General features: G+C 33.1%; 4 protein-coding genes and 1 long non-coding RNA gene across 7 annotated transcripts; 2 read left to right on the top strand and 3 right to left on the bottom strand.

The window, feature by feature from the left end:
* Positions 1–1,139: 1,139 nt before the first annotated feature.
* On the bottom strand, positions 1,140–3,551 carry LOC11444414 (zinc finger CCCH domain-containing protein 39). Its single transcript, XM_024780790.2, has 2 exons — positions 2,684–3,551; positions 1,140–1,387 (listed from the first exon to the last, which is right to left on the bottom strand). The coding sequence occupies exons 1-2, from the start codon at positions 3,405–3,407 to the stop codon at positions 1,140–1,142; spliced, it is 972 nt and encodes a 323-aa protein (XP_024636558.1). The 5' UTR covers positions 3,408–3,551.
* Positions 3,552–6,146: 2,595 nt separating this feature from the next.
* Positions 6,147–9,347, top strand: LOC112421178 (uncharacterized). Of its 2 annotated transcripts, XR_005645627.1 has the most exons (3): positions 6,148–6,359; positions 7,010–7,152; positions 8,542–9,347. It is a non-coding gene; the product is annotated as an uncharacterized lncRNA (long non-coding RNA). The 2 variants fall into 2 exon arrangements; XR_003011307.2 differs by lacking the exon at positions 7,010–7,152 and having other exon boundaries at positions 6,147–6,359.
* On the bottom strand, positions 7,818–9,922 carry LOC11444927 (zinc finger Ran-binding domain-containing protein 2). 2 transcript variants are annotated; one of them, XM_024781756.2, is made up of 4 exons: positions 9,679–9,922; positions 8,832–9,173; positions 8,199–8,272; positions 7,818–8,076 (listed from the first exon to the last, which is right to left on the bottom strand). In XM_024781756.2, the coding sequence occupies exons 2-4, from the start codon at positions 9,167–9,169 to the stop codon at positions 8,063–8,065; spliced, it is 426 nt and encodes a 141-aa protein (XP_024637524.1). In that variant the 5' UTR covers positions 9,170–9,173; positions 9,679–9,922; the 3' UTR covers positions 7,818–8,062. The 2 variants fall into 2 exon arrangements, with proteins under 2 accessions (XP_024637524.1, XP_003609267.2); XM_003609219.4 differs by having other exon boundaries at positions 8,199–8,269; positions 9,679–9,913.
* Positions 9,923–17,578: 7,656 nt separating this feature from the next.
* LOC11444926 (pentatricopeptide repeat-containing protein At1g08070, chloroplastic) lies at positions 17,579–19,888 on the top strand. The gene has a single exon (XM_003609218.3). The coding sequence runs from the start codon at positions 17,628–17,630 to the stop codon at positions 19,842–19,844; it is 2,217 nt and encodes a 738-aa protein (XP_003609266.1). The 5' UTR covers positions 17,579–17,627; the 3' UTR covers positions 19,845–19,888.
* On the bottom strand, positions 19,887–20,977 carry LOC11440639 (early nodulin-93). Its single transcript, XM_003609217.4, has 4 exons — positions 20,685–20,977; positions 20,528–20,589; positions 20,288–20,363; positions 19,887–20,190 (listed from the first exon to the last, which is right to left on the bottom strand). Exons 1-4 carry the CDS (start codon positions 20,779–20,781, stop codon positions 20,102–20,104), a joined length of 324 nt encoding a protein of 107 aa, XP_003609265.1. The 5' UTR covers positions 20,782–20,977; the 3' UTR covers positions 19,887–20,101.
* Between the last annotated feature and the right edge of the window lie 805 nt (positions 20,978–21,782).

The raw sequence follows: 21,782 nt of genomic DNA, 5'->3' as shown, positions 1-21,782 counted from the left end.
CCATTTCAAAGCCAGACCTTATCAAACATAAGGTTCTAGTTCAAAATCTCCGTCTTGAGAGTGCATCCAACTGTAAATGACTTATTTGGAGTTTAATCCCGACAGGAAAAATCATGAAACTCGTTAGAGGGGAACTTTAGAGCTTCAAATTGAAGTTGCCGTAGATGAGTTTAGTCTCAAGCTTTATATAATATAACCAGAAACGCTTTTGATTTTCGGTCTTCAACTTCAAATATCAAAAATGAAATTTTTGTATTTAACAAGATAAAATTTTAAACTTACCTTCTTAATTCACTTCTAAATTTTGAAGAGTTTTTTTAATCTAGAGTCTAATATACAATTTAGTTATCCACGATGTATCACAAGGCAACATGTCTAGTACATGTCTCTTTGTTTTTTGGTGAATAGAAGGTACTAAGCCCCCATGAAACTAAAAACCTCTATATAAATTAACTTCAACAAAATATGCACTATTTGATTAGTATTACTTACTAAGAACATGAAACCATTGATCATTACCTTCTCCTCCATAAATGCAGTGAATCTTGAAAACAAGGATGTAAGAAGCATGAGACGGTCAACGACCATCCCTTAGTTTGGGAATCAGAATACATACTCTAAAGCCTTTACTCCAAGCGATTTTTAGACCATGAAAAAATCTCCACAACTCAGAATCAAGAACATTGCATCCAGCACCAACTTTGGAAGCACAAACAAATAAGAAATATCACCCCTTAGGACACATCCACAACTAAGCCAAGATATGTTTTGATATATAAACGACACATATAAGATAATTACATTTTTCATATATTAATATGATTAGATAGTATATATATAATTTAACCTATTTGAACCCTGGACTTTGGTTCAGAAATTTGACCGATGTGAATCCAAACTAGAATCCCACAAAAAGTTTCTGAATCCATCAAAACACCCCTCATTAACCGACAAATGCACACCTCTCCGACCAAAAAACTGTACCAATTAACAGTAAAATAGAAAAAGGGAAAAAAGAGGCAATAACAAATAAATCTATGAACTGATCACCATCACCAATGACCATGTTTCCAAAATTCTGTCTGTGGAGTAGAATCCTTATCCAGATGAAGGGTGTTTCCAAGAGCACAAAACTCAACTCAGTTCTCCACTGCACTTGGCAGGTTGGGAAGAACAAGAAGTGAATCATCAATCCAATCACCATAAACACGATTGATCTTGTTTAATTTCAACCAAAGTAAATGCATCTTCTTAGCCTGCTCCTCTTCCTTTGCCACAAGTCTTGCAGGGAAGGTGGTAGGTGCATATGCATCATTGCCAGAACCTGTTAAGGCTTTTCGTGAAGTTGGATTGATAGCTTTTGTTGAATTTGCTATTGCAACTGCAGCTTGAATGAGTCAGAATACGATACATGGAAACCAAACAGTTTAAATTGTTACAATCATCTTGAATTCTTTGTTCACAATATGTAAATACAAGTAATCACACCCAATATATATATATAAAGGACAGTGACCACAAATGTTGCAGAGACGTTAAGGTTTTTTAGTCTCTAACACTGCAGCTGCGTTAACCATATATGAAAAGTAGAGTATCCATCGACACATACCAAAGTAGAGTACTATCCAACTTTTTTTTATATCTGAAAAGCAATTTTGGTACCTACTTGTGTAACCACGAGGACCTAACGAATATTTGGTACGAGTATGGAGTACGGCCCCTGAAAGGTTACGAAGAGAACCCATGCTTAACAGAAGATTACTCCAAACTATTAAAATTTCAGTCAAGTAACAAACACAAACTTTCAACCATCCATTATAAAATTGAGATGATTAACTATTTTAATTTATGAAATCTAGACATTTCAATCAAATAGAAATTCCTAATGGGGTTGACAGGAAAATACAGAACTTCATTCAAGTTATATGTAACACAGTGACGGTATTGTCCATGGAGGATGGTGAAATATAATGAAAGGCCAAAAATACAACATATAAACACACCATTGTGGCCTATGGTGACGCTGTGGCAGACATCCATTTACAAATTGCTTATAGCGGATGTCAAAAATCTGCCACACTATTCTACCTTGGCACTGCCATTTAACAACACTGATATGTAAACATTAGAAAAAGGAGTGTTATCAGTAGCAGATGGTGGATTACGATGACCAACTGAAATCCGTCATATAAACATAGCAGCTGTCAAAATTTCCTATATCAATGTTCTGCTACCACAGAAATTTGAACACAGATAAAGTAATCACTAATCATACAGACAAGTGGTAAATTAATTTTAAACCAGTGTTAACGATGATGGATGGTGGAAAACCAAATGTGCAATTTAAAGCCACCATAAAACACCATGGCGTCGCCATCCTTCACAAATTGGCCATGGCGCTTGCTACAAATCTGCCATTTGAACGCTGATATTTGACAACACTGTTTTAAACTGAAGCAGCATTTATTGTATGAACAAAATAACAAAACAAAATACGCAGCAATGAAAATAACATACATTCAACCACTATAATTTGTACATCATATAACAAGAAAATCAGAAAACATATTTTCTATGATTGAACAAAACAAAAAACAGTAAAACAGAATTATGTTTGATAAAACCAAGACCAATAATCAAAAAAGGGAAAAGGGAAATCAACACAAAGATGAGTTATTATTACCTGCTTCTCCATGAGAAAAGTGACAGTCCTCCCCAAAGGGACAGCTCCCTTGATGCTGCCAACGGAAACACATATTATTCTTCCAATAAGTGCCCCTAGCTGGCTTGTTCACAGCCCTAATGCCATCCCCAAATGATTTTGAAGAACCAATAGTCCCAATGCTTATAGAAGAACACTCTCCTGACTTCCAAGAATGATCCCTAGACTTAGCAGGATCCTCATGACGAAAATTACACTTACTACCAAAGAAACATTTCTCACCATTGGAATACATCCTGCATAGCTTCATCTTGTGAATGAATTTTTGATCTTCCTCCCAATTTCTCAGCTGCTTCTGTTCGTCGTTGCAAGGACTAACTAGCTCCAGCCAATTTCCTGGTGGCTGTCTTAGTTCTTCAACCCCATGAGCAAAGTTGCAATCTTTACCGTTTCTACAAGTACCAAACCTGAACTTAGTACAGATTCGAGTCTTGTAGAAAATGTGGGTTGCTCTGTTTGATGGAGGCAGAACCATCTTTGGAGGAAGGCATATCAATGCATTGGAACGATTGTTATCAGAAATTCTTGCCCTTTTGAGGGAATGGGGTTGATACAATGTTGAATGTTGTTCAAAGTTTTCATTTTTCATTGGAAATCGAGGTCTCACTTCAACGATATCGTTGTTTGATGTAGCAAATTGCGGCGGTGACATCTTAGAGGTTGGAATATTGTCAGGAAAAACCATGGTTGTTGTCAAAGGAAAAATATTTTGTTACGAAATGAGTGACATTTGGGGGAACTAAAAACACAAGAAATTTGGAAGACCAAGATGAGAATATTGGTAGAAAAAATTCATGGGATGATCAAAGTTTAAGGTTTGAGGTATTTTTTTTCATGGGTTCACGTTCACCGCCGGTGTTTATAAAGAAAGAGACAAAATTGGAGTATGTAGTGACTAGTGAGGCAGTGACGAGGTTTAAGGTTTTTTAGTTGGGACCACCAAGTCAAAACCCTAGCCACAACTATTACACTATCCTTTCATGTTGTCTTTGGGTACGATTAAGGAAGAGTTTTTATTTTCTATCATATTTTATAAATGGGTTAATTAAGTTTGTGTTTGGTTGAGTGCAATGTTCCGCAAATCAAGTGTTAATTTTCCGAGTTTACGTGTTTAGGTACTAAAATTGTGTTAACTATGAAGTAAATTCGATTTCTGGTAAAATCGAAAGGTTTGACATCGAGTTTATTGAGTTTTACGAGTTTACATCTAAAAAAAAATGAAAATTGGCTCTTTTTTTGGGTCCATTTTTTTCAAAACCAAAATCATTTTCTACAAGTCCAAAGACTGAAACGTTTACTGAATAGTTACTTTTACAGTAACACGTTGTTTCTGAAGTGAAACGTTTTTTTTTTTTTTTTTTTCTTTTCTGAGTTCTCAAACCATGAACAGGGGAGCACATACTAGTTAGGGTTGCGATTCCGACGGTAGAAATTCAGATTTCGACGTCGGTTAGGGTTGCGGTGGTAGTGTTTGTTGACCTTTTTGAAGAAATTAACTAGTTTATTTTTTAGATAGTTTTATTAACAACTTTAAGAACTTGTGAAACTTGCTTTTTTGGATGATTTTATGGATGACTTAAACTTAGAGACTTATGAAACTTATGATTTTGTGTGTTAATCTTTGTATTTTGATGCTAAGTTGAGTATAATGTTTTATTATGGTAGTTTGATATAATTTGCCTTTGTAATTAAGTCATATTTTGTATTGTTGACCTATTTACAATATTATATTAGCTTATATATGTCTTGCATATAGTAAATTTTCTGTAATTTTAATTTTAGGTAAACTCGTCAGAGTTCTCGAATCGAATTTACCTAGACAAAACGAGTTGAGGTAAACTCTCGAGTTGCAAAACCTTGGTTGAGTGGTCGGCAACAACCATTGTGAATTTATAACTCTTACACCTTATTTTTCAGAAGCTATAATGCGTAGTTTTTGGTTCAATATGATTTTGGTGTTTTTCAAATACACACGAATAGTGTGTTTGTTTATGCGGCAAGGTTTTCGTTGCGCGTCCAAGTAAAAGCTGCAATTTGTAACTTCATAATAATCACATGTCGATAACGTCGATAACATTATTTACTAGACTATTGATGTAGTTTCAAAATTTTACTATGCAAAGTTGTCAATTTCAAAATGAAGATGTTTTCCGTTAGTAATTTAATCATATTTTGTAGGAGGAAGTAAGTAATTTGTTGTACTTCTCACATTAAAGGATTTCGAAATTTGTTCGATAATAAATCCTCCCATGAAAGGACTTTTTAAGTTTTATGAGTTATAAGAGTTTGGTTTTCTCTCATCCTTGAGAGTTCATCTAAAATTATAGGAGTTGTTTGATGTCTCGTGTTCTCTAATGAAGGAGGAAGTGTAAATGCATGCAAAACTGAGTTGGCGCTGGCAAGTAGGTTTCTAATAGAAAACATATATCCATACACACATAATGAATGGACATGATGGCTGGGATTTGGAATTTGTTATTTCATTTAAGTTTTTAGGTATATATTTGTGACCTTATATGACAAAAGTCGTAGGTCGGCCTATGGAGAACTTTGTTGGTTTGTTTTGATAGTATCATTCAAGCATTAACTTTGGTCCGTGGAAGACATATACGAGTGTCAAGTCCAAAAAAGGAAAATATATAACGACTACGAAAGGAGATAATGTGAGGCAAGGTGGGTAAAATGGAAGATTGTTAAATGAACAATTAAGAGGCTTATGCTTATTATGTGGATTCTTGGCACATTTGGATAAATGTTGTGTAGCATTTTGTTACACATGGAGGAAGACAATAATGGTTACAACAGAAAGATATAGTGAGGCGTGTGATTATTTCTACCATTATTGCACTAATGGTAGCAATAACCAACCAAATAACTTGTATCTTTGTGAGCTTATATAGACAATATATAATATACGTAAGATTTGGGGTTCAAACTCCGATCACTAATAACTTGTCAATAATCTCATTTTAATTAATTACTTTAATTTTAAAAAATATTTTACCAAATACTTATAATCGACACACATATACAAATATTTTTTAAAATTAAATATTTTACCAAATATTTATAATTGATATCATAAAATATAAATGAAAATATAATATGATTTATACGAAAAAATTTACATTTTTTATTTTGATCACGTATTATTTTTTGTAAATTGTAATTTTACAATTATATAATAATAACAATAATAAAGAGTAATCAATGTTTTTTTTCAAATATTTTGTTAACATATCTTAACAAAATCGTTTCGTAAATTTTAAAATTTTGCATATCCTATATTGTATCGTACTACACAGATATTAGATAATTTCCATTATCCAATCTATTTTTGTTCATTCCCATCAAATAATCGAGCGTAAATTAACTCGCGTAGGACGGGAATGAACAAAAATAATAGATGGGAGAAGTGCAATCCTCCTCGTTTTGAAGAGGCCCATCAACTGAACATCTCTACGAAATTCAAAACAACAGAATGCACGCGCTGCCACTTTTCGCCTTGTTTGTATCACACTGAAGTCTGAACTCAACTGTCCGGGAAACGCTACCGGACGTGGTCGCCGGTCACCAGGAACAGTGATCATAGTTGCTTCTGTGTGACCAATGAATCACTCTCTTGCATATATTCAAGGTAAACATACTATCTATAATTTATCCACTCTCTGTTTCACCCTTCTTTTTCCGAGCTTTATATTTTCGGTTTATTTCCATAATTTTTAAGAAAGCTTATGAAAACGGCTTATAGCTTATAGGAATATAATTTTACCTTATTTATTTGTATAATAGAAATATCTTATTCATAAGCACTTATATCATAAGTGTTTATGCTATAAGCTGCAAGTTAACATGTGTATCCAAACCTTGCATTGTATATAAATGGACCTTTATACACTCTAAACATTAACAATAGAAACTTTCATTTCTTTCGAGAAATTCAAAGGATTCCAACCCGCTCTAAACATGATAGGGTACCTAATGTCATTGTTTGTAAATCTTGGGATATAGTTAAATGGTATCATTTATTTCCTTAGGCCCTGTTTGGTCTTGGATTGACTTATTTGAACTTATCTATTCACATAAGCACTTGTGAAACTGTTTGAGAGAGCTTATGACATGTTAGGTAAGTTGTTTTCAGCTTACTTTCAAAAACTCCCCATGATAGGTTATAAAAACAGCTTATAGATTGTATGAAAATGATTTGACTTTATTTTATCTTTTGTGTAGAAATAACTTATGCGTAAGTGCTTAATTAAGTTGTTATCCACTTTATCTTTTTCCTAGATGAGGATATCCAGAAAGGAAAAGCTATGCATGTGATAGTTGGTCCAGCTCTTTGGAACCCTCCCTGTAATATGCTGAGGGAACTATTTTACTAAAAGATGGGTCCTCTCTTATTAACATCCTCACAGCATATAAATAAAAAGGTAGCTTAAAGAAAGTCCAGAATATTTTGAAAGCTAAGTAGTAATAGCCTAATAGGGCACCTTCACAAAGAACATATATATGCTTTTTGACTTTCCAAAGTTTATATTAAGCTAATCATGAAAGATAATGAAGCTTTGTTGCATGATTTGAAATTTAGAATCCTTTCCCAATTTGGAGCATAACAACGAATCATGACGGTGCTCATGCGCCACAATGAATTAATTAGTGAAAACAATTATATAGAATATGCACTTGTAGCATCTCTACTGTTATATTGCATTAGGTTCTAACATATATATTATGCTCAGAATCAGAGATTATATGCTTAATAGTTAAGCTGGATTCTGAATTAAACTGCCCACTTAGTTACTCTGAATATGAACTTACTTTGATTTCCCTAGTAATTATAGTATTGTCGAATCTAGTGATCAGGGCGGCCCATGACACGTGTCTAAATTATCTTCCTAATTTGTCAAATATGCAAAACAATGTTTAGACCTCCCTAACTGAAACAACTGAATAAAATAGATGTTCCCTACCAGCACACAGTCGGGCTGTTCCTGCTGCGTGTGTGATAAACACAGAGGCAAGTATTCATTTCTTAACAAGTGAAAGTTTGGCAACCAATAACGTAATTTAAAAGCTAAATTATCTCAGTAATGAATTCGAAAAATATACGTGGATTTCATTTCTTAACCTTCTCGTTAGTACATTTAGCAAGAAACAATAGCTGCTTGATATCCTTCATTACTTCCTAATGACAAAACATTGCTATGATTCTAACAGATGGCATTCATCGTAATTTATCTAGGGCTTGATGTAGGGAAAGCTAAATAGGGTTTTCGTTTGGAGGAGAAAGATGTTGAGAGATATTAGTGATACTGCAAGTCTTCTGAAATTCTTTTACATTCAGTCTGCACCACCTGAAACAAACAATAGTAATGATTGTATTAGAACCAATGATATATAACTATCTCTAAAGAACAGCTTGACAATATTTAAAAAACAAGACAGATGATACGTCCAAAGAGTAAACTTTTCTCACCATAATCCCTTGGCATTTTGCATTTGTAGCACTCTGTCCTGCTTGCATAATTATGGATTCCACAGCCAATTCTGCTTTATCACATAAAAAAGTACATAAAACAAAGATATTCAAATTAGGGAAGAATTGGATACAAGTTATTATCATCAACTGAACTTGTTTATGTTGACCACCGTCTGTATTATCATCATCATTATTATTTTTGGAAAAAACAACCACTGTCTGTTTTGTAATTATCAATATGGTCCTTATTCTTAATCTTAATCTTAATCATTTTATGGCTTTGTCCTGCAAAAATTACTGCACTCTTTGTTCTTATCATCACTATATGTTACTTTGCAAGGGCCGATTATAATCCTATCCTTCTCTCGGAGGAAGAAAAGGAGATTGCACTTTCAATGCATGGAAATGCAGCTTTTGTGAGTATATGAATTACTTGTACTAAATTACACTGTTCACCTTTTATGTCAACTGACATAAAAATTGCAATTGAATGCAATCTCTTTTTTTAATCAAATGCAGCTGAGAAAAACACTTTTAGAGGATTGAGATTGTGATAAAATGCATGTACATGCATAACAAACCACAAAGTTCTATCAGTACTCAAACTATATGAAGATAATGTGAACTAACCTAGGGCAAATCCAGTCTCCACTTTTCCATCCTGGGGGAGAACTACAATCTGATCCATATCCTCCAGAACCCACCATGTTACCCCCATATCCAGAAGAATAAGGATCTTTAAATGCACCACATCTATAGCAGTTTGATCGGCTTGCATAGTTGTGAGCTCCACAGTTCATAGAAGTGCAAAACCAGTCCCCTGCCAACGTTTCAGTCCTGTTATATCTATAGGTCGATGGGTCAGGGCCTCCATACTTTGGGTATCCACAATTTTGGCATGCTTCTCTCTTCTTGAAATTTATGTGCTCGCAAGCACCACACATCCAATCTCCTCCAGACCAGCTCATTTTCCTGTTCATTGTGGAAACATGTGAAGTGGTAAATTTCAAGATATTTAGGTTTCAATGCAGCTAGATAAAAAAACTCTGATTCAATTCCCTGTGTATGTAGCCTAGAATTGGCACAATGGAGAATATTATCAATTTTTCTTTTATAAGTTATAAATTCAATTCATTATTTTTTTTTATAGGCAAATGTTAGTATGTTAGTTGTTGGTTATGTTAGTTTTCAGAATTCGAAACCTGGATGTGCTACTTAAAATTCCTTCAATGTCCCATAATCAAATATTCTTTTATAAGTTATGAGTTATGATCCCAGCTTATATCAAAAGACATGCAAAGAGATCCATTAAGTTATTTGCACAAGTAAATATAGTTTTGGATGACAGAATGCTCTGTCATGAAAGCATAGCAATGTTATTTACTTATTGGAGGGCTCTGCATGAAAGTTACATATAGCATCCACAGAGAAGAAAATTTTAAGATGTGAATGACAAAGATAGATACAAGAAATTTACCTTTGAAGAAGAGTTGTGAATAAGAGAAGAATACACACAATAACTGTTTGATATTTCTGTAGTAGTTTAAGAATGGTTTGTAAACTAGGATGTGAGTTTGATGCTTATGTTGTGAGGCTTTATATACCAGTTGAAAGACCTATTGTGGGGGACATTAATGTCTCTTTCCTTTCCCTGGTAATCTTCCAACGGTTTTCACTTGGGATTCTACATCTATACATTGCTTAAAAGATGTGGATAAAAATTTATTGCTACTGTTTCTCTTGTTATTAATAGAAATGGTGGGAAAGTTGGGTAAATAGTGCATATTTACACGTTTTGTTCTATCTAGTCTTTTTTTCCCCATCTTTACGTGATTCCTATGCATTATTGAAGGGAACATATCCAGGGGAAGCAAGGCTATATGGGGTAGTTGTTATGTGGTAGACTGCAAATTTCCAATAGAATCCACCTTCAACCCCACCTATGGTTTAACAACAACACAAGTTTAACAGTTATCAAATCCTTTTGTAGTAGGCTTATACAGAAACAGTATTTGATGGCGTCCCAGTATTTGATGGCGTCTTTGCATTAGATTAGGAAGTACTGTGAGTAAAATAATTAAGTAGAATTGATTCTACAACCATTTCAAGGTTCTTTTTTTACTTTGTTTCAAGTGCTTTATGCCAATAATTGAAATGTCATTCGAAGATTCATATCCACTATCAGTACTTTTTGTTTTTCTTCTCTACCAACTAGTATACTAAATGCATGACTGCAATATTTAAATTGAATTAATAAGTCATCAATTTAGTCTCTAAAATTGTATGTTTTATGCATCTCATAATTTTGGTTCATGTAGTGGATAGAATTTTAAAATGATATCTAAAATTAACAATGCTCAATTTAATTACATGAATACATGATTTGTCATTCTATCAAAACAAAAATGAATATATGATTAGAGATTTCAAAAATGAATATATTATTAGAGATTTTAGCTTCAAAAATATTTTTAATGAATTTAGGGAATAAATAATAGATCTTTACGGCTTCAAGAACTAAGTCAGGTACTTTCTCTTAGATGGATTTTTATGAACTCTAACTCTGTCACAAGTAAATATTTAGAGTAATTTAGTCCAAAAACAGAAAGCAAGCAACTATTGAGAGCACAATATTCCTTATTTGTTTAGTTTTTTTTTTTTTTTAGAAAGACGAAGTAACAATAGTTATTGAAAACTCATACACATAAGTTGAAGATCAAGATTTGAACCCCGTTCATAGTATCTGACCTTACAATTTTGACATTTTTGGCAGTTGAGCTAACACTTGTGGACGTCTAGTTTGTCTATTTTACTTCATTATTATAATATTTTATTGCAAAATGGAAGTGATAAAAGAAAAATTATGACAGTTGCCAAAAAAAAAAAAAAGAATTTTGTTATGACAACGAAAAAGGTATGCGGCGGACCGATGCTGTGAAGAATGGAAAGTTGAAACCGAGTAACGTAGGTTTCAAAAAAGTGATACAGTGGAATCAAAAGTTCTTTAATTTGGTCTTCCAAACTACAATTTATATGCAAGTGGTAGAAACGTATCTTGCGACACAAACGTTAACCTTATACCTTAGCTACTCCATCTCTGTGGTCTATTTTTTTCCATCTTTTATATTCTTCATAAATATCTGATGAAAGGGTTTCAAATAAAAAATTGATAAACAAATTTTTAAGCTTTATTTTACTCTCATCTTAAAGTTAAGAAATGTTAATATGTTAATAATAGTACTCTTTTCTATTGAAACTTAACCAACAAATCTTATGTATATATCTACTAAACAAACTATTGTAATAAAACCTAGGTAGGTATTGTAGTATAAAAAAGAAAGTTATTTCTTTTACGAGTCAATTAGTTCATTATACTTTATCAATTTGTCCATGCGAACATATATATGAACAACATAATACAATTTATATATTTAGAATATATTTGAATTGCAAGAATGGGATAAAATGAATAGATATCATGGTAGATAAGGTTATATAATTTAGATCGAGTAATATGATAGACTACTCCCATAAAAACAGATTGTGTAAAATAGGATAGAATGAAGTTTCCTATATAAATATAGTCAATTTTGTTTAGTTCTTATAAAAAAATAGTGATATATTTTGGTCTCTATAAAAAATTTCAATATGTAGTTTTAGTCCTTGTTAAATTAAAATTTGTTCAATTATTTTTAAACTTTTTAATTTTTAAATTATTTTTTATTGACTTGTTGACTCGTGTCTGGTCTCTAAGGGTATGTTTGGATAGTAAAAGGAAAGAAAGTTAGAGGAAAGAAGGTTAAAGGAAAGAAAGTAAGAAGAAAGTGAGTAGAAAGTGAGATGATTTGTTGGTTGTTTGGTTATAGCGAAAGTAAGGGAGGAAAGAAAGAAATGAATTTATTAAATGACATAAATAGTCTTATGTTATTGTGTTATTTAAATGATTTTCAATAAAAATACATTTAAATAATTTTTATATAAACACTATTAAAATTGGTCACAAAAAAAAAATGACTATCATGAGTTCTAATTTGAGCATGCTAAGAAATGTGTATAAATATTGAAAATAATAAAATATTCTATGAGAGTATGGTTCAAAAGAAGAAAAAAATTGAAATATGTGTTGTAAAAATATACAAGATCAGAGGGTATTTTGGTAAATGCAACAGGAATAGTGACTTTCTTTCCACTTTCTGATCTGTTTAATGCAGAAACAATTCTGACGTGGGACCCGCAAAAAACTTTCTTTCCTTAGCTTATGAAGGTGTGCCAAACAGTAGAAAGAGCATCATTCCACTCCTCTTTCTTTCCTTGGAACCAAACATAGCCTAAGTGACGTAGGGACGGACATTTTATTATGTTCCACACCATTAATTAAACATAACCCTAGATATTGTATTGCAACTATATATTACTAAGGAGTAAGGGCAGCAGTATAAGACTAAATAGACCAATCAAAGGATTATCTCTCTCTTATAATCTATGCTTAGGTCAATATCTCTTTAAATGTGGGATTTATGATCCAAGTGACTCGATAACGCAAATTTAATAGCAGGTGGTTTTATGGATTTTAGATAGACTCTGATATCATATTATAATTAGGTTTGAGTCTAATTAAACTTTACAAAACTGTAAGATGATGATTGTCGCTCACTTATTAACTCATTCACGTCATATATTGTGTGTGATTTTTTTTTTGGGTGGCCGGAGTTTGAACACCGGACCTTAACCTTGCATATTATTATGTATTGTCCATACCAACTGAGTTAAGTTCATAAGAACATATTGTGTGTGATTTAACCTAAGGTATATAGACGATAATATGGAATTGTTTGCGCATAAAGAAATAATGAATAACAACCATGTCATCAAAACACATAATTAGTACTTGCTTAATATCCCATATGAATCTAACTCTTTTAAACCCAAAATGGTTGGTAAGACATCATGGAAGAAGAGTAATGTAAATTCAAAAAATATAAAAGAGTGAAAAATAATGTAAAGGAAAGAAAAAACATTAAAAAAATTGACAGTATCATCATTTATTAACCATCAACTCACACTCACATATTCAAGTATATATCAATGTAATGTGATGTAGCAAAGATTACCTGTGAAGATACACACCAAATTTCTGGACTTTAGAGTCTCCCCTTTAATTTCTCTTATCCAATTCAGTGTAGTTTTCCCTATCCTTTTACCCGAGAAGTCTATGTATCACATTAACTCTTGGAGTTCAAGAGTTAGCTCTAATCATGGTCTTATATTATAGGAAAAAAAAACCATATGTCACACAATAATTTTGTCTTATGCAAAGCCATGTCACACAATGCCTTGTTTTGTGTTCCTGCATTGTGTTTTTTCCTGCTCGTCATGGTTTGTTGCTTGCCTTATTACTGACTACTTTTGACTTTGTTTCTCTGCTTAGTTGGTTTTGATTTTATTCTCAATTGGCTTATTAGTTATTACTTCCCATGTTCATGCTTTTTACTTGCTTTGTCCTGTATTGTATTGTATGCATCATGCCTCAATAATATATGTCCTTGTTCACCTTATTGCTATTTTTTTATAGTATATATTTTCCTTTTTACAAAACAATTTGTTTTTTTTTGTTACTTTATTTTTTTTATAGTTACAAAAATCAACCTGACTGTTCATAAGGTTGTTTTGGCAATGCCTTGGAAGAATTGAACTTAAATCCGAAGTTGCATTGATGATAAGGAAGGAATCGTTATCCTAATAACTAAATTTTCACCAGACAAAATGAATATTCTACATATAATTAATTGAATTGACATGAAATAGAACCTTGTATGACAGATATTATTGCCACTCTTTTTATTCTGAACGTGTGAAACTTTATATAAAAAAAATGGAAGGCTATTCAATAATAGTACTTGGAGAATCCACATCCTAATGACAATGCCCTCCAAAATATAGCCGTTCCTTTTACATTTTCAAAACCACCGGTCCACCACCACTTCACCGTCAAGCACAAACTTGGCACACCCAAAGTGTTGTTTTGCACCAGTTCAGGCCTTAAAAATAATTTTAATATGATAAATTCCAGGGAAAAATTAATTTACACCAATTGGGAATTTTTAAAGTCACGTCAAGACATCAAACATAATGGCAATGCAAGTTATATGCATATCTAATTGTCCTCACCAATTGTCGCATTTATATATTTCATAAAATAAATATGTCATACTCATTAACCCGTTTGAGGTAATTGAGATCTATTAAGGGTTGACCTCTCAATTTTTTTTCATACTCATTGACCATGGATCGAATTTTAGACCAAATAATTAAGGCACAAATATTTACAAAGTATGCCCCACTATATTGTTACTTAATTTTTGCATCTATCCCACTATATTGTTACTTAATTTTTGCATCTATGTGTAATAGTATTGCACTCATTCACACTGGTGGATCTCTTTGAGGATAGGCAGGTGCCATGTTCCTTATATATTATATTAGGTGTATTATAACAATTAGAATTCAGTTGCTGCAGTGGAAAGGCGGTATCGCAAATTGCTCTAGGACGCTGGTTCAACACATGCAAATCTTCTTTTTACATTTTTAACCTTCTACTTTTGCATATTGTATTTAAATAAAAAGTTTTTGAGGGGATTTAAACCAACATCCACTTGCTCATTTAAAATATTTTATACCACTTGACCGGTTATTAATTATTGATAATACTTAAAACCATATAATATATTTCATAAAAGTTTGGCACCCCCAACAAATTAACTCAAGATCCGCCAGTACTCATTCATGACTCAGCAAATAACATCTATATGTGATGTTATCAAATATCATAGTATTTCACAGTCGGAATTATGTTTTGGCTAACATGCATGAGTAAAATGGTTGCATAATGAATAATTTTTTTTATTATTATCGGATCAATAAATCACATTATATGTCGATTGATTTAATGGTGAGATCTATGGATAGATTCAATAGTGAAAACAAATTTGTACATGATGTAAGACTTGTCTCATTTGTGCTTCATAGAAGAGAAAAAATAAACTGTGTCCTAGCTAGCTTTTTGTCTCATTTGTGCATCATAGAAGAGAAAAAATAAACTGTGTCCTAGCTAGCTTTTACTTCTAAAAAATACACACAAAAATTGAAGAATGAAGTGCAATTAATAAATTGAAGTTTTTTCATGCTTGACATTACTTGATTGAAGTATGAATTTTTTTTTTGGGTAGTGGCCGGGATTTGAACTCCGACCTTACATATTTTATGCATTGTTCAAACTAATTGAGTTAAATTCACAAGAACCGATTGAAGTATGAACTGAAGCGTTGTAAAAACGTTGTTCTAATGTGTCAATATTACGAAAGATTATTCCTCAAATTATATAATCCAAACATATATTTTACTTATTCAAATTATATAATCCGAAATGTGTCAATATTACGACTACCATTACGATTAAAACCTGATCAGATGAAGTTTCAACATGTTTCAGGTTATATAATTTGAAATATTAAGTTTGTTTTCAGGTCGTATTTTCTGAAAGGTTTTAAAACAAGATTTAGAGGAATTTAATGACAAACCACCTGAACTTCCAAATTTTGAGAGTTTTCGAATTAAATTTTTGAAATTTGTATAAAAAATTTAGGAATCTTAATAGGGCAAAATGGGATAATCTTTGTAGGGCGTGCAAGATGGTAGGAGAGTGTGATTTTTTTCTTCTTATTTACAGAAAGTAAACAACCTCTAATTATACTTACAATTTTTATAAATAGTGTGAGGACTCATTTTAGTTCTTTCGAAAAAATTGGATACTCAATTCATTTTTCGAAAAACAATAAAAGCAACTTTTAATAATTGAAAAAATAAATTGGACAATTTAATCCCTACTTGAACCATCATTAGAATAAAATGGACAATTAGATTCATAATAATAATTGAAATAAAATAGTTTGATCTTTGAAAATAACTAAAAATAAATATTTTTTATTTAAGCGCGTAAATTCAATTATGAAAAAGAAAAAAAAAAGCCAAAAGAACATAAGTCTAAAAGAGTATAATAAAAAAGACAAGAAAAATAAAAAGAAAACTAAAATAGATCTTCACACAAGGGCTATATTCTCGAATATGGTCGTTCTTTGTCACTGTATCACTTCAAGAACTAACCATACACATATAACAAAATATATTACCATGTTGATCCTCCATTTGGTAATAGATTTGAGCGAGACAAAATTTCACCGACCAAACGACATTGGAATCACTCTTTGCTTCACACCTAACATCATGTTTTACATTGTAACTAAAGGTTTTTACCTCCTAATGTATTGGCAATCATAGTTTGAAAGTTAAAGCTCACTTCAATGACTTGCAAATTGTCATTCCATTAAACCAACCATACTTCGATTTGGGTCTCTCTCACTTGTTGGAATTTTTCTATTCAAAACATGAACTACCATTCCCTTTTTTTTTTTGTTACAACTACCATTTCCTTTAAAAACGAGTTATTTATTCTTTAATCAATGGTTAAATTATCTTTTTGGTCATCTAACTATTAAATTGGTATCAGATTAGTCCTCTAACTAAAAATTGATTTATTTCGGTCCTCTAAGTTTATCACCGTTACTACATTTAGTCCTTTCTGTTAGTTTTATTCAAATAAACGTTAGGGTTTGTGTTATGTGGGTCCTCTAACTTTATTTATTAGTATCATTTTGGTCTTATTCCTTGTTAAGATATTATGATTAAATAGTGACCGATATTATTGGTAACTGTTATGGTTCATATGTATGTGTGAAACAGGGGTTCAGGTACCCACATAACACAAACCCTAACGTTTATTTGAATAAAACTAACAGAAAGGACTAAATATAGTAACAGTGAGAAACTTAGAGGATCGAAATAAATCAATTTTTAGTTAGAGGACCAATCTGATACCAACTAAATAGTTAGAGGACGAAAAAGGTAATTAAGCCTTAATCAATCCATTGTCTTTTTCTAATTAGGCTTAAATGCTCTTTTGATCCCTTAAATATTTAATTGGCATCGTTTTGGTCCCTTAACTAAAAAAAAGGATTGTTTGAGCACTTTAAGTTTTTTTTAGTCTCGTTTTGGTCTCTTCTGTTAGGTTTCCGTTGAATTTAATAAAAAACGTTAAGTGTGGACACGTGTCACCTTGTCATTGCCAAAACGATACCAACTAAATACTTAAAGGATCAAAAGAGCATTTAAGCCTTTTAATTATTGCCAAAAAAAAAAATCCTTATTGTCAAAAATCTAACTATATATCTTTTGAAACAATGTCGTACTAAAAAAGAAAAAACTTTTTTTTTTCCTTTCAAGTTTGGGTAGAAACTTGGATAATTTTTTTTTTGTAGGGACTTATTTTTAACTAACTAACCGTAATTAGCACGACAAGAAATTTGAGTTACAATGTTGTTAGTAACATCTTCACCTTCACCTTCGATTCTTCACTTTCTTCCAGCTTCCGATCCACCTTACAAGATTCTCGAACAACATCCTTACCTTAATCTCCTCGAAAAATGCAAAAACATCAACACCTTCAAACAAATTCACTCTCTAATAATCAAAACCGGTCTCAACAACACCGTTTTCGTTCAAAGCAAACTCATCCATTTCTGCGCCGTTTCACCTTCCGGCGACCTCTCCTACGCTCTCTCCCTCTTCGAAGAGAATCAACAACACCACAAACACAACGTTTTCATTTGGAATTCTCTCATTCGTGGCTATTCTTTGAGTTCTTCACCATTATCTTCTTTGCACCTTTTTTCTCGAATGCTTTATTATGGTGTTCAACCGAATTCTCATACCTTTCCCTTTTTGTTTAAGTCTTGCACAAAAGCGAAGGCGACCCATGAAGGTAAACAGCTTCATGCTCATGCTTTGAAGTTGGCACTTCATTTTAATCCACATGTTCATACTTCGGTTATTCATATGTATGCTTCTGTTGGTGAAATGGACTTTGCACGGTTGGTGTTTGATAAAAGTTCTCTGAGAGACGCGGTTTCTTTTACGGCTCTTATTACTGGGTATGTTTCGCAGGGTTGTTTAGATGATGCTAGACGGCTTTTTGATGAAATTCCGGTTAAAGATGTGGTTTCGTGGAATGCCATGATTTCTGGGTATGTTCAGAGTGGTCGTTTTGAAGAAGCTATCGTGTGTTTTTATGAGATGCAGGAGGCGAATGTTTTGCCAAATAAGAGTACAATGGTGGTTGTTCTGTCTGCTTGTGGTCACACTCGGTCGGGTGAATTGGGTAAGTGGATTGGTTCTTGGGTTAGAGATAATGGGTTTGGTTCGAATCTTCAGTTGACAAATGCACTTATTGATATGTATTGTAAGTGTGGTGAAACTGATATTGCTCGTGAGTTGTTTGACGGGATAGAGGAAAAAGATGTGATTTCGTGGAATACTATGATTGGTGGTTATTCTTATTTGAGTTTGTATGAAGAAGCATTGGCATTGTTTGAGGTCATGCTTAGGTCGAATGTAAAGCCTAATGATGTTACCTTCTTGGGCATTCTTCATGCTTGTGCTTGCCTTGGTGCTCTTGACCTTGGTAAGTGGGTTCATGCTTACATAGATAAGAACTTGAGGAACAGCAGCAATGCTTCTCTTTGGACAAGTCTCATTGACATGTATGCAAAATGTGGGTGCATTGAGGCGGCGGAACGGGTATTTAGAAGTATGCATTCTAGAAATTTGGCTTCTTGGAATGCCATGTTATCTGGGTTTGCCATGCATGGACATGCGGAGAGGGCTCTTGCACTTTTCTCAGAAATGGTCAACAAGGGATTATTTCGGCCTGATGACATAACATTTGTTGGTGTATTATCTGCTTGTACACAAGCTGGTTTGGTAGATCTTGGACACCAGTACTTCAGGTCAATGATACAAGATTATGGAATTAGTCCGAAATTGCAACACTATGGTTGCATGATTGATCTCTTGGCTAGAGCTGAAAAGTTCGAAGAAGCAGAGATTCTTATGAAAAATATGGAAATGGAGCCGGATGGAGCTATTTGGGGTTCTCTTCTTAGTGCTTGTAAGGCTCATGGACGCGTTGAGTTCGGTGAATATGTAGCAGAACGCCTCTTTCAATTAGAGCCAGAAAATGCAGGGGCATTTGTGCTTCTGTCAAATATATATGCAGGAGCTGGTAGATGGGACGATGTAGCAAGGATAAGAACAAGGTTAAATGACAAAGGAATGAAGAAAGTTCCCGGTTGCACCTCTATAGAGATTGATGGTGATGTTCATGAGTTCCTTGTCGGTGATAAGTTCCACCCGGAATGCAACAATATTTATAAAATGTTGAACGAGGTAGATAAGCTTTTGGAGGAAAATGGATTTGTGCCCAATACTTCTGAGGTACTTTATGATATGGATGAAGAGTGGAAGGAAGGGGCTTTGAGTCAACACAGTGAGAAGCTGGCTATTAGTTTCGGTTTGATAAAAACAAAGCCTGGAACTACAATTCGGATCGTGAAGAATCTTCGGGTTTGTGGAAACTGTCATTCAGCTACCAAGCTTATATCTAAGATTTTCAATAGGGAAATAATTGCAAGAGATAGAAACCGTTTTCACCATTTTAAAGATGGGTTTTGCTCATGTAATGATTGCTGGTGAAACTTTGTTATCTATATGTTCAATGGAATATATATTTTTCACTTGTGCAGAAAAAGAAGTTACTAATTTGCATTTATATAATATGATTGATTGGTACATATGTAGTGCTCTCTTGCTATTGAAATGCAATCCATTCTTTAATTATAAGTACATATGTGATGACTAGTACATGAAACTGGCAAAATATTAATTAAGGATTTAAGATTAGCCGAAAGCAGTGCATCCGAGTCCACGATCCCAAGTTATGCATTTGTAATTCATGCATTGGAGGGTCGGTTGATGGAGTTCTTTCTTGCAGTTGCCAATACAGTCTTGTCAGCTACTACGAAATATGCTGCTCCAGCGACTACAAACAGAATATGAGAGTTAGATAACTGTGTCAAGCAATGATTGTGAGAAAAATAGTTGATCAGTGTTGTGGCAACAAGAATGAGTCAGCTAACCTGTAGAAATTATGAGAGCTTGAGCAGTGGGATTCAGGTTTGCTCTTGCCCAAGGTAGCATCCTAACACTAGCCAGCTGCATGTCAAGCATATATAATTCCAGTTAATTATATACCAAAAAGTCTCTTTCTTAGGATATTTAAGAGTGGTTATTTTAAATGTAAACTAATAATCAAAACTGTGTCAAAATTAATAGAAGCATGAAGCAAGGAAAATTGAATAGGTTGAAGGAGTAGTTACAGTTGGAATGGCAGTAGCAATAGTAGCAACAACAGCTGCCTTAGCTCCAGCCATCACACCCTCTGTTTGCACAAGAAATGGAAAAAACTATAAATACAATAACAAAGGAAACCAAAGATTACATTATACATTGATTTGTTAGTAAAGTATGCATTACCATGAGAACAGCGCTTGGCCATGGCCAACCTCTGGTCCAGATAAGCCAAGCTGGTTCTCTCAAGAGGAGAATTAGCAGCAACATTTCTCTTGGCCATCTTCAAAGATTCAATTGAATTGAATTGAACAAAAGCTTAGAATGAAAGAATTGTTTGTAAACAGGTGAATAGATAACTGGTGTAGCTTTGAATGAATAAGTAGCTGATGTTTGTTGTCTATTTATAAGGTGAGTTGGTGAAAGACTGTTCATTATGAAAATTATTTTGAACCTAAGAAAGGGAGAAGAGTGGCACTAAGGCAGGTGGAGTTTGATGGTTTTAGATGAAATCCACCGTCTCAGACAGTTGTTTTCACTTTGATTTCTGTTACTGTCGGTTGATTCTTTTGTTGTTTCCTCAATAGTAAAATACTCAAACTATTTTTTTACATGTCTTTATGCAAACATCACATGGCATGCAAATACTATTACTAAATACTAACCTTATCCACAACTAGTGTCTTAAAATTGACAGAGAAGTCCATAAAAATAAAATGCACATGTTCTTTTTCCCATGATCCTATATCTCATTGTTTATTAATTTGGTACACTTTATTAAGTTAAAGAAAAGCACCTTTAGCAAATTAGATATGGCAGTGTAGAAGGGAGTGGTTTAGTGTAAAAGATGGCTTAAAACCATGGGTATTCCAATAACTAAATATTCCATAAACAAATGGAGTACCATAAGGGAAGAGAGAAGGAAGGAGCATGAAGTGTGTGACTCAATATAATAAAACCATGGGATTAAGGGCAGGTGGGTTAGGCTTCTTTTTCTTTATTATATTATTATTTCTAAATAATAATAAGGTGCATTGGATCTGGTACATTGGTTTGATTGCAACACGTACGCAAATTGTTGAACACTTTGCAATAGTGCACTCCCAGAATCAGTGACTGACACAAAGTTAATAATTTGGTGGATTTTTGTGGTAAAGAAGGCCATGGTTTATGCCCCGAGAGTGGGTTGGACACTCACTACTTGCAACGATGCTAAATAGAAATTAACACCAATGGTAAGTAACTAAATTTTACAATGAAAAACAAGTTTCACTTTTTTCATCT

This window comes from Medicago truncatula, chromosome 4, assembly GCF_003473485.1.
Source record: "Medicago truncatula cultivar Jemalong A17 chromosome 4, MtrunA17r5.0-ANR, whole genome shotgun sequence".
NCBI classification, from domain to species: Eukaryota; Viridiplantae; Streptophyta; class Magnoliopsida; order Fabales; family Fabaceae; genus Medicago; species Medicago truncatula.
Note: the sequence above shows the minus strand (reverse complement) of the source record. Positions and strands in the feature narration are given on the sequence as shown.

Excerpts from the sequence above, each read along its gene's own strand:
- LOC11444414 (XM_024780790.2), bottom strand. The coding sequence starts at position 3,407 with ATGGTTTTTCCTGACAATATTCCAACCTCTAAGATGTCACCGCCGCAA. Across the intron at positions 1,388-2,683 it reads CTTTTCTCATGGAGAAGCAG|CTGCAGTTGCAATAGCAAAT; the intron begins GTAATAATAACT and ends GACTCATTCAAG.
- LOC11444927 (XM_024781756.2), bottom strand. The coding sequence starts at position 9,169 with ATGAGCTGGTCTGGAGGAGATTGGATGTGTGGTGCTTGCGAGCACATA. Across the intron at positions 8,273-8,831 it reads GGAGACTGGATTTGCCCTAG|CAGAATTGGCTGTGGAATCC; the intron begins GTTAGTTCACAT and ends TATGTGATAAAG.
- LOC11444926 (XM_003609218.3), top strand. The coding sequence starts at position 17,628 with ATGTTGTTAGTAACATCTTCACCTTCACCTTCGATTCTTCACTTTCTT.
- LOC11440639 (XM_003609217.4), bottom strand. The coding sequence starts at position 20,781 with ATGGCCAAGAGAAATGTTGCTGCTAATTCTCCTCTTGAGAGAACCAGC. Across the intron at positions 20,364-20,527 it reads TTGCTACTGCCATTCCAACT|CTGGCTAGTGTTAGGATGCT; the intron begins GTAACTACTCCT and ends CTTGACATGCAG. Across the intron at positions 20,191-20,287 it reads AGCTCTCATAATTTCTACAG|TCGCTGGAGCAGCATATTTC; the intron begins GTTAGCTGACTC and ends TTCTGTTTGTAG.